We start from the raw sequence: 11,213 nt of genomic DNA on the forward strand, positions 1-11,213 counted from the left end.
ACAGGTACACCTCTATAAAAACCATTGTTTAGCTTGTGACATTCCTCGGGGTGTAAAATTCTTGAGATATCGGACTGAATCGGTATAGATATATATTAAATTTCCTGATTTTCCCCCTTTTAAATCTATAATTGTCATTTTTTTAATCATTTTTTCTGTGTTTTTAGTTCAAAAATCATTTTGTAAAATCTAAAAATATATATAAAAAAAGCTAAAATAAATATTGTTTTAAATCTATAAAAAACTGAATATTCAGGGCTTTTAATCCAGTTCTTTTAATCCATTTAATTTAAAAAAAATCTAAATATTATACCTAAAATGGCCCCGCCCACATGAAATTAAGTTGACGTTAAAGCCACCCGTGAACCAACCCGAGACATCTTTGTCACCTTGCCGTTTTGTGCATGTCAAGTCTAATTTATGCGCATATAAGCCGTACCCTCAATTCAGACATCATATTATTTAGCTACAAACACGGCATAAATACGAGAAAATACAGTACCCACAATCCATTTCAAGACCCCAAACTTTAAACCACAATATAAATGTTATCATAAATTCAAAACCAAGGTGCACACATGTTAAATGGACCCAGAAATGACAAAACTAAGACAACAAAAACAAGCCAAAGGCATAAAACTAACCTGTCTGAAGTGCTCTTCAAAGCTCCAATCAGCTTGGCCATTGGGGGAGGTGGCCAGGTGAGCGCCGGCCGGCGACAACCCCTCATCGGGTTCCTGCTTGACCCTGACGGGCGGCGACGGCGGCCTCTGGGGTGCCGAAGCGGCGAAGCTACCATAAGGTCTCGGTGGCGGCACGCGGCCGGCGCCCTGCTGCAGCGCCATCGTCTGCTTACGGAGGAACTCCAAGCCGCCCACGGCTCCGCCCTCATCCTCGTCGCTACGTTCGTCGCCGTCCATCATCTCGTGGTCGTCGTCGTCATCCTCGTCGGCCGAATCGCGGCCTCGGTCTTCGTCGTCGTCCTTTTCGGAGTCGACGCTGCTTTGGTTGGAGACGCGAGGGGGTTGTGGCGGCGGTGGTGGCGGCGGGGCTAAAGGCGGAGCTAGTCCGGCGAGACCTTTGCCCATGAAGTTGGCTCCCGAGGCGCGGGCGGCTGCTAAGATGGCCTGTTGGGCGGCAACCTGCTGGGCGTACATGATGTGGGCTTCGCGGAGTTTTCGCTCTTTGCGTTCCATCTCAAGTCGGGCTTGTTGTTGGCGTTGAAGTTGTTCCATCACGGCTTCTAGCTTCATTCCCCCTGTAGGGGCGCTCTGGGGAAAGGCTACGCTGGGCTCCTGAGACATGCTGGGCTGTGGGTTAAAATATTTTAGAAAAAACTTAACCTTTTTTTTTATGAAGAGAGCCATAAACAATTGATATTTTCAAATGTTATTCCTTGTGAGGCATATTCGGAATTTAAAAGTCAAAATACATGAAAATGTGAGCATTTATGATTCATTTCACCACTGTGAAAGTCAAAAAAAGGATGAATTGTTTTGAGAACATTATTTCAATGTTGCTAATCAATGAGTAAGCATGTAAAAGAGTCTAATGAAGAAAAATGTGATTTAAAAAAGGCGCTAGTGATAGTTTTGGCGCAACAGTGCCAATGTGACACTCCCATTGGGATATTCTCACCAGTAGTTTCCATATTTTACCACAGGTTCACGGAGAGCCATATACACCCATTAAAAAAGCCACATATGGCTCCTGAGCCATAGGTTCCCTACCCCTAGGTTAGGGAAAATGATCCATCTGTGAAATCAGGACCAAAATCACATTTTTTTGCCCATTTTTGATTAGTTATTGATTATTTAACTGTTTTTGTTGTTATTTATGTGGTGTATTAACCCTTCAAATCCCATTGTACTTTTATAATGTTAATAAAAGCATACCATTCAATTACAACCCAATTTATGACAAAACAAGTACACAAAAACCTATCAAAAACACAATATGGACAATTTCCATTGAGCAAATAAGCTAAAAATAAACATACCTCAGTACTTTTAAGTACAATTACTTCTTAATAATGCATTGATTAAACCCCTGAGCTATTTAAAAACAGGTATATACTTTTTTTGAAGACTATATGTCATATTATTGCAAAAATACGTCATCTCAATGAGCTTATTTTTACATTAAAATAGAGAATGTGAAGAGGGAAAAGATGGGCGGTGAGACAGGAAGATTAATGGGAAGATAAGTAAATATACACAGATTGGAAATGGATATTTAGAGATTATTTATAGATGGTTTAAAGCGGTAGTAGATACGATAAATCTCCTCAACTTGCTTATCTTTTCGACCACCTTACTTTACATTCCTCAACTTGCAGTTCAAGTCTGGTTAACGTCCATTTTAGGTTTGAAAAAAATCTCGAATCCGAAGCAAATGTTTTAATATTTCGACGATTAACGTCAACTCACATCATTCCAATTTTCAAAAATATAAATAAATCAATACAACAACAAGCAAAAGAAAACGCAAATTAGACCGTTTTAATGAATGAAAAAGAGAAAAATATCCAAAAAATGGGGTTTTAAAACACTTTAGCGAGAAACACCAACTTCCTCCAGTTGGTAATTCAATTCAAGAATATAAATATACTAATTTAAAATAAAAAAAATACTTTTATAACGTTTAAATGGGCAGAGTTTTCCCGATTTTTCAGCTCTTAGCTCTCGAGCTAATTGGACAGCTGCGTTAAAAAAATGAGAATGCGTCTGGAAATTTCTATTTCATTTGTTTTTTTATTATATTTTTAATATATATATTTATATATTTTTAAAGCCTATACGAGAGCGGTAGTAAAGGAGTAGTACTCACCATTTGCGCCTTACTACTGCCAGAGTTATCCACCATGCCTCCTTCTTTGCCTCGCTGCTGGCACTCGTTCAAACTCACTTGTAAACACACGCGCACGCCCAGCTCACGAGTACGCGCACGTCCGGGGAGGAAGAAGAGGAAGAAGAGGAAGGCGCGACTCACACCCGCACAGAAAGAAAGGCGTTAAAAACTCCTACTTCCTCGCCCTTTTTTCACCTCTTGTCATTCACTTTGATTGGGGAAAAACAGCTTTTGGTCTGTCTTTTTTATGGGAATTTGCCAAACCCTTTCCCTGGTTTCCTGTGGTGAAATGATCCGGTCCGCATATCAAGCAAGAGCTCAATCCCTTGGTTTGGTCTCCAAGATGGACACCCTCCCCACATACGGTGGCTCAAAGCCCGCCCTACCCGTAGCAACAAGTAATGCCGCTCGGAAACTGGCCTTTATCGCTCACATGCGGAAATTTGCTCAAGAATGTTGTGTCGGGTGAGGGGGGAAATGGCTATGGGCATTTTCGTTGGGCCGTTGCGTTCAATGTTCCTCGGAAATTTACCCACTCAAACTTCGCTTCACCTTGGGGCTAAACTTTCAATTATATTTTTTTAACACACACTAACAACCTCACGATAATTATCCCTTTTTATTAAATATATTAACATTTTTCCTTAAATATAGGTTTCCAAAGTCTTTATCATAAACACTATACACAAACTCTTTTTGTTCTAAACGCATCATCAGCCGACAAGTTTCACACGGCGATTAAAATGTATTCTGGGGCTATACTGCTACCTAGAGGGGAAAAAGTGAAACACATGGATATTTCATCTTTTATTTCCTCAAGTAAACATTAAAATAAAGCAGTCGTCTTTAAAAAAAAATAATAATAATAAATGTAAACTTGCAAGGTATTACATGCCGACGGGTAGATTGTCCAGCAGTTGCATAGCACAGGCTGACTTTAGCTACCAACTACTGACATTAAATTAGGATGAGGGCCAAAAGGGGGTGCTGTTTTCACTTGAATTAGGGAGGTAGAAATTAAGGACATGCTCAACCACATTTGAGACCCTTCTTTAAAATCTGACCCATCAAAACCGTCTTGAAAACTTAAGCCAAGTCCAAACACCTACTTTGCCAAGCCATTAGTTTTAACTTTATCATTCCTATAACATGAATATGAATATTGCATTAAAAAGCCATTTTGAGGTGGCTTACGATGCCATTTGCCGTGTTTTATTGTCTAAGTGCTTTCCCTTGATCTTTCTGTACATTAAAAGCAAAAATACCGATATATTCCTTTCTCTTACACGAAGTATTCCCAACTATTGCAATTTTAGTTGCCATTTTCCTCCTTATAATATAAATAAACAATAAAAAAAAACTAGTACTATAGCGCCAATGCAGATTTTCACATTGCGACTTAATAGGCCATAAACCCCTTTGGTTAAACGTTCTATTCATATACAAAATAAAAAATAAACCTTATAACATTTATATATTTGTATAATTTTTTTTCACAATGTCAGTGCCCATTTAAAGGTGATGTTTTGTTCAGTTTTGGAAAGAGGGGGGATTTTAAAGATGTTTTAGGGCCACATTGAGGTGGAAAAAATAGGAGGAAAAATAGAAGGAATGTTATAATGATGCTACAGAAAATTATAATATTAAATGAGAATGAGGTATTAATGTTATTGGAATCGAAGTAGAAAAAAAGTGAAGCTTGACCTGGACAAGTCATGTAACAAAAGTATAGTTGTAATGTTGTAATTTTCAATTATTTGAGTGAATGTCATATAAATGTAAAAAAAAATCATAATTCCTTCATTGAAGTATGTAGGAATTTTTTAAATATTTTTTAAACCATATTTTCTCAATGTGACCCTAATATTCCTTGGTAAATAAGTATTTTAGTAACAGTATTTTTGTAACAGTATCATAATAACAACCCCACTCATTAGAGCATAATGGATTACCGTATTTACCGGACTATAAATCGTATTTTTATCTTGTTTTTTTTTAGGCTATAATGATTCAAAAACTGTAAACATCCCATTAGCAGGCAACAATGTAGCCTGTTGTTCTCCATTTAACAATTTTTATCTTAAATTTTCCTAAACAAATAAAATATTGCCCTCTCTAAAATGGGACATATGTGAATTACTTGTTCCGTGCGACTTATAGTCCGAGAAATACGGTAAATCCCAAAAAAATGGTCAATTCTAAGCCAGAAAAATACACCTTTTGTGTATTTTTGATATCCTGTTCAAATCCATTGAGATAAATGCAGGAATAACTGACATGAATGTAACAGGAAAGGCTAGAAAAGCAGAGAAAGCGTTTCCAGCGCGAGCATAAACGATTATACGCGTAGAAAAAGAAATTAGAAAAATAGGTGTAGCTTTGGAGTCACAGTGGATAAGGCGCTTCTTTTCATTTTCTTTTGCTGTCCATGTGCGCCGTCATCATGCGAGTCGAAAGAAGGCGTCTGACACACCTGCTTTGGTGTTCCAGCGGGGGGGAAGAAAAAGCCTCCGTCGTTCATTGAATGCAGCACGATGGCAATTCTACGCAGCAGCACACGGAGGAGCCCATGGCTTTGGGCGGAATCAGGTCCAAGTCCTCGTCGTCCGGAATCTCGTCCAGCCGGTAGCCGTCTTGAAGCAGCTGCCGGTTTAAGTCCGGGTGGATCTGAAAGGTATGCAGAAATAGGAATTGGACGTTTTCGGTGCCGCTATTTGGCAATTTGACGTATATCGGTATTGGTTGATATGAAAAAATCTATTTAAAACGGGCTTATGAAGAAAAAAGTAGTTATATAGGGATGTATATATATTTATATACATATATGTGTATGTATATATAAATGTGTATGTGTTTATATATATATATATATATATATATATATATATATATATATATATATATATATATATATATATATATATATATATATATATATATGTGTGTGTGTGTGTGTGTGTGTGTGTGTGTGTGGTTATATGTGTACATACATAGATATGAATATAGGTATGTGTATATATATATATATATATATATATATATATATACACACATATATACATATATACATATATATATATATATATATACATATATACATATATACATATATACATATATACATATATACATATATACATATATACATATATATATATATATATATATATATATATATATATATATATATATATATATATATATATATATATATATATATATATATATATATATATATATATATATATATATATATATATATATATATATATATATATATATATATATATATATATATATATATATATATATATATATATATATATATATATATATATATATATATATATATATATATATATATATATATATATATATATATATATATATATATATATATATATATATATATATATATATATATATATATATATATATATATATGTATGTATGTATATAGGTTGTATAACCACTTTTGTATGGGATTTTTTTAATTACATTTTTTTGTTGTAAAACCGATCTTGTTTTACACATTTGGGCTCTAATCTGATAACATACCACGCATATATACACATATAATGTGCTATATTTATATAGTGAAAAGGTGGAAGTGACTGATGCGCATGTGCATATCATACTTATGCATGACAATATTAACAGTTGACAATGACGTTTTCATCTGCTTCCAATGACCGAGACGATCCGGATTCGACCCGAAATGGCTAAAACAAGTTTGGTTTTACAAAAAAAAAAATGTACTTAAAAAAAAATCCCACACATAAGTGGTTATACGGCCTACAGAATTTGAAATGATAAAATAACTGTATGAGTGGACAGGCATGTATTTACCACAGATCATAAGAGTAAAAATGTCTGGGAGGGAGTAACTCACCTCAGCTGAAGAGTAGCCCGAGGAGCACTGCTCAAAATCAATCTCTTCATCACTACAACGACACGGAGAACCAGTCAGGTTACTCCACGATGTTAAACGTTTTGTTGGCTTCTGGCATTATTGAGCGACCATTTACGGCATCTCCCTAGGCGGTGGCGGCAATCGTCTTTACCTGTCTGAATCCAGTGCAATCAAAGTTTCCTCTGCATGTTGACTCAAGGCGGCGTAGCCTTTGTTAAACTTGACTTTTCTGGAGAATAATCCGAGATGACAAAAGGACATTTCTGATTTGAACATACAAAATCATGACGCTAAATGTTACCTTTTAGCTCCTTGTCTGGGCTGATTTGTAACAGGTGGCCCAGGTGAGAGAGCCTTCTTCTTTAGTGCCTTCCTAGCTTGTTCCCTGTGTTTTTCTACCGACATAAACAGTAATTAGCAATTAGCTAATCGACAGGATTAAAAAGATCCAAGTTAGAAAATCCCCCAAAAAGTAAATGCATTTCCTTATGTTATTTTATTTTGAATCCCCCTTATTAAGCGATTAAAAACTAAAAATGCAACACAAATATTTTTACACACACTCAAAGGGCACACGTAAAAGTCGAAAATGTACTACAAAGTGGACGATTTTCGGCCCTGGTAGAACTGTTTATTGCCCCTACCTAGCGGACAAACATGGGTATTACATCTATAATGGCCACAGAGGGAGGTATTTCAATGGCGCCTGGCACATTTTCCTTTGCTTTATTTAATTTAAGACATTAATAAATCATTTTCTTTATTTTTTGTGTGTTTTTTCCACATCTTAAATACAAAATTGGGCCACTTTGACCAATTTTAAAGGGTTTAATTGGTAGTTGTGAGCACCATGGAACAAATTTTCCTCTTTTTAAATCAGTAATTGTTTTTTTTCTTTTTTTTGTGTTTTTAGTTCCAAAATCATTTTGTAAAATCTAAAAATAAATGTATAAAATATTTTCTGATTTCAACTTGAATATTGAACATAATTTAAAAATGTATTTTGCGTCCTTTTGAAAGGAAAAAAAATATTATTAAAAGACCTTTTCACTTATTAAGAAAAAAAATCAAATAAAAAAGTTTTTAGATCTGTTTAAAAAATGAATATTTAGGGCTTTTGCGCCAGTATTTTTAAATCAGATTTAGAGAATTAGTTAAAAGCTCTTGAAGAATATAAGTATATCCTGACTCACGTAGTTTGAGGTGGATGGCCGGAACTCTGGACATGATGTAAGGTCCTCTTTTCTCCATCGGCCTGATTCCTCCGCCATCGCTGCATTTTGGCCTTGTCCCACAACTCGGTCCCTTAAGGTTGCAAAAAAGTGGGATTTTATTCACAAAAACTTCATTAAATCCACATTTCTAGTTCTCAGTAGTGTTGGGGATGAGCTAATAAATCATAGAATGGCTTCCAGTAGAATACAGGACCTATAAGACAAATTATGTTATCATACTTTTGATTGACAGGTGGCCCGGTTTCTCCAGTGCTCCTCCCACATTCCAAAGACATGCATGGTAGTCTGATTGGACACTAAAATTGCCCTTAGTTATGAGTGATTGGTTGTTTGTCTCATTGTGCCCTGTGATTGGCTGGCCACGAATTCAGGGTGTACCCTGCCTCTGGCCAGAAGTCAGCTGAGATAGGCTCCAGCACCCCCTGAGTGAGGATAAAGCTGTTCAGAAATGAGATCAGACATTTGATTGACACCCATGGTCCCGATAAAGTTAGGCTTAGTCTGTTTTAATGCTTAAAAAAATAGAAAATGTTATTAACATGTAGCTCACAAATATTACTTTGCGTCATGAAGTACTTTTCCTTTAAAGGAATAAAAAAACAAGCTTGGAGAGGACAGTCGCTTATTAGTAATGTAATAATAGCATTAGGGGGGAAACAAAAACATGTGATTATTTAAATATAAACAAGCTAGTGAAAGGGAGCTCTTGTGTTTACTAACCGAGTTAGCTTTTAGCACAACTAGCTTACCGTTGGTTGTGAGATATTTACCATCAAAGTTCGAGGCGCTTCGAGCAAGTTGTCCTTCTCCGGCTCCTCGGAAATATCGTTCATCATCGTGACGTCGGTTGTCACAAGTTAAATAATCGCAAAACGGCCATTATTTGGCTAAGTTTCTTAGCAACAGCGACCGGCTGCTGACGGGCGCCCTGGTTGCTAATGCTAGGTTGGCGTCACTTCCGATTAGCATTTCAAAATTAAACCTATTGCTTCGTGGTGTTCCTTTTTAAGGCTTGGTTCTTTCTTCCCCGAATTTTAAAAACATAACGTCAAAATCTCGAAAAGACGAAATATGTGAGCTAATTCAAGTATATAGGTCAACTTTTAAGTGTAAATATTGACCAAGTGTCCTAACCAAGTTGAAATGTTATAAAAAAATAGTTTCGTGTTTCTTTCAGCCGACCTACGCAGTGATAAAATGCAATAAAATGTACGTTTTGTGAAATAAAATGAAATTTACAGTCGTTACATGACAACATTTAATTTAATAGAGTTCAAATGAGAAAATTGGTCGCTGAATAAATATATATACGTACATCGTTTTTACCGCCCTCTAGTGGCTAACTGAAGTGTGTTCTTGTGTGATATGAATAGGTTTGCTTAAGCCATTGGTGGTATTTGTAAACAATAGGCAATATCATGGATGTTCACATAAGTATTGAATTAAAAGCTCATTAGAGAAAATACACTAATATAACACAAAAAAACAGCGTTCTGCATTTGTTTATTCACTTCACCATTTTGTACATATTAGGACCGTATAGGATCAATCAATTAACACGATGGATACTTTTGACAGGAGATAATTTAGGAGAGGTTATCCCTCCAAGCACCTCTGATGAGAAAAAGAAAATAAATGTTCTATTGAGGAATAATCCCTTTGTACAGTGGCATGAACAAGTTTGGGCAGAACCACAAGTGCCCAACAAACAAATAAGAATTTGTTCAATTTTGCCTGTTAAAGCTTGTCAATGCCGAGTTCTTCTGGTGTGGAGATGCCAAGTTCTGCCAGTGTGGGCTTCAGTTCCTGGATCAGGTATGGGTAAATGTCTTTGTGGGGGCCCGCTTTGTCCTGCAAAACAAAATGAAGGTTGCTTTCAGTTTGGAGGATTTCCAATGGAATTTTAACATTGATATAAAATGATACAAGTAAAAGTTGCTGACTTTGACAGCCTCCAAGATGCGAATGGCACTGGCCATGTCGTTGAGTCTCCGGCACGCCCTGAGAGCCGAGTCTAGGATCTTGGCCTCGGGTACCAGGTCGTATCCGATCAAAGTGTTCATGCCTTCAAAAAATAAAAATAAACATACACAAAATGTAAATAATAATAATGAATAATGTTAAAAAGGACAATAAGTCAGGTATTAGCTGCTATCTTTCAGGTTAGTAGTTCAACTATCGCAGTTCAAATTTAGGGCAGTCTAAGGTCATAAATTCTTTAATAATGATAACGATGGTGTTAACCTTTCTTCAGCTCCCAGGCGTCGATGTCAGGCTTGTTGAAGTAGGTGACCCAGCGGGCGTCAAACTCCTCGTCCGTCTCCACTTTGGCGTGGGAATAACATCTTGATGCTAACGGAGCTGGGAAAAATGACATGCAGACTTTAAGTAGCTGACAGTTGTTTTCTATATATTTTCTTTTCATTTTAAAATTGTTTTCTTTTTCAGCATTAGCTTGTAGAATGAGTTTATTTTTTAATATCTTGCAAAAAGTACCTTAGTTCTGGTCATTTTGTTTCCAAATATGGTGGAAGTGAACAATTAAATTAAATTAAAAAAAATACTTTAAAAAAAATCCAATTAAGTAACCTTAAATTAACGACCCATTGTAAATTAAAATGTAATATAACAATTTAGCAAAATAATAGCACATTATATATGTATATTATTATAATAATAAACTTTAATTTGTTTCCTTTCTATTCCTCCTGCGTATTTTTTGCGGACGAGTGACTCTATTGAACTCACCAAGTCGGGTCGACACAAGGTCGTGACATATAACTTAAAATAAAAAACATTTGCCAATATTTTTTATCATAGATACTAAAACATTTTAGTTGATAATCATTATTAGCGCAATGTTTCATAAATTAATTACAAATAGATTTCAATGTGACCCTAGCGTGGAGTTGATGCTAAGCTAGCAAGCTATCCGGTTATTCCCTGTCCTTCTCTTAGTTTCCTCCACATGAAGCGATATTTCTTCAGCACCGCGGATGTGAACCGAGTCCTCCTACCTGTGTGGCCAGGTTGAAACCGGGTCACCAAAGTCCGGGCGCCTGTGGCCGAAAGCCGGAGCACTGTACGGAACATAGTAGCAAGACTATTGATAACTGTGTGGGGACACGAAGCGAAAGGACGGCTTCCGGAAAAGCACGATAAGACACCACGTGACTGACGGAAATTACCGAAGTGCTCTCATTGGTCGGTTTCTC

The 11,213-nt window shown here is 36.2% G+C and overlaps 3 protein-coding genes across 4 annotated transcripts in view; all 3 read right to left on the reverse strand.

Moving 5' to 3' along the window:
- LOC144194729 (AT-rich interactive domain-containing protein 3A-like) overlaps positions 1-3,309 on the reverse strand; it is a 68,844-nt gene extending 65,535 nt beyond the window's left edge. Inside the window, exons 1-2 of the mRNA XM_077713978.1 lie at positions 2,830-3,309; positions 645-1,310 (exon numbers count right to left, since the gene is read on the reverse strand). Of these exons, the coding sequence (XP_077570104.1) occupies positions 645-1,310; positions 2,830-2,865 (702 nt within the window). The 5' untranslated portion in view covers positions 2,866-3,309. The remainder of the gene's footprint in view (positions 1-644; positions 1,311-2,829) is intronic.
- Positions 3,310-3,644: 335 nt separating this feature from the next.
- fam219b (family with sequence similarity 219 member B) lies at positions 3,645-8,959 on the reverse strand. 2 transcript variants are annotated; one of them, XM_077714130.1, is made up of 6 exons: positions 8,769-8,959; positions 7,957-8,068; positions 7,065-7,158; positions 6,915-6,992; positions 6,743-6,794; positions 3,645-5,517 (listed from the first exon to the last, which is right to left on the reverse strand). In XM_077714130.1, the coding sequence occupies exons 1-6, from the start codon at positions 8,832-8,834 to the stop codon at positions 5,368-5,370; spliced, it is 552 nt and encodes a 183-aa protein (XP_077570256.1). In that variant the 5' UTR covers positions 8,835-8,959; the 3' UTR covers positions 3,645-5,367. The 2 variants fall into 2 exon arrangements, with proteins under 2 accessions (XP_077570256.1, XP_077570255.1); XM_077714129.1 differs by having other exon boundaries at positions 8,748-8,959.
- A 525-nt stretch (positions 8,960-9,484) lies between these two features.
- Positions 9,485-11,172, reverse strand: LOC144194265 (cytochrome c oxidase subunit 5A, mitochondrial-like). The gene is made up of 4 exons (XM_077713197.1): positions 11,016-11,172; positions 10,243-10,359; positions 9,942-10,063; positions 9,485-9,849 (listed from the first exon to the last, which is right to left on the reverse strand). The coding sequence occupies exons 1-4, from the start codon at positions 11,089-11,091 to the stop codon at positions 9,736-9,738; spliced, it is 429 nt and encodes a 142-aa protein (XP_077569323.1). The 5' UTR covers positions 11,092-11,172; the 3' UTR covers positions 9,485-9,735.
- Between the last annotated feature and the right edge of the window lie 41 nt (positions 11,173-11,213).

The sequence above is a fragment of the Stigmatopora nigra genome, chromosome 3 (assembly GCF_051989575.1).
Source record: "Stigmatopora nigra isolate UIUO_SnigA chromosome 3, RoL_Snig_1.1, whole genome shotgun sequence".
NCBI classification, from domain to species: Eukaryota; Metazoa; Chordata; class Actinopteri; order Syngnathiformes; family Syngnathidae; genus Stigmatopora; species Stigmatopora nigra.

Bases quoted from the DNA above. Each gene is read 5' to 3' on its own strand.
- fam219b (XM_077714129.1), bottom strand. From the start codon at position 8,834: ATGATGAACGATATTTCCGAGGAGCCGGAGAAGGACAACTTGCTCGAA. The intron at 8,069-8,747 runs GTAAGCTAGTTG...TGCAACCTTAAG, and splicing joins TAAATATCTCACAACCAACG to GGACCGAGTTGTGGGACAAG. The intron at 7,159-7,956 runs GTGAGTCAGGAT...TTATGTCGGTAG, and splicing joins GGCCATCCACCTCAAACTAC to AAAAACACAGGGAACAAGCT.
- LOC144194265 (XM_077713197.1), bottom strand. From the start codon at position 11,091: ATGTTCCGTACAGTGCTCCGGCTTTCGGCCACAGGCGCCCGGACTTTG. The intron at 10,360-11,015 runs GTAGGAGGACTC...CATTTTTCCCAG, and splicing joins GTTTCAACCTGGCCACACAG to CTCCGTTAGCATCAAGATGT. The intron at 9,850-9,941 runs GTCAGCAACTTT...TTTGTTTTGCAG, and splicing joins GCATCTTGGAGGCTGTCAAA to GACAAAGCGGGCCCCCACAA.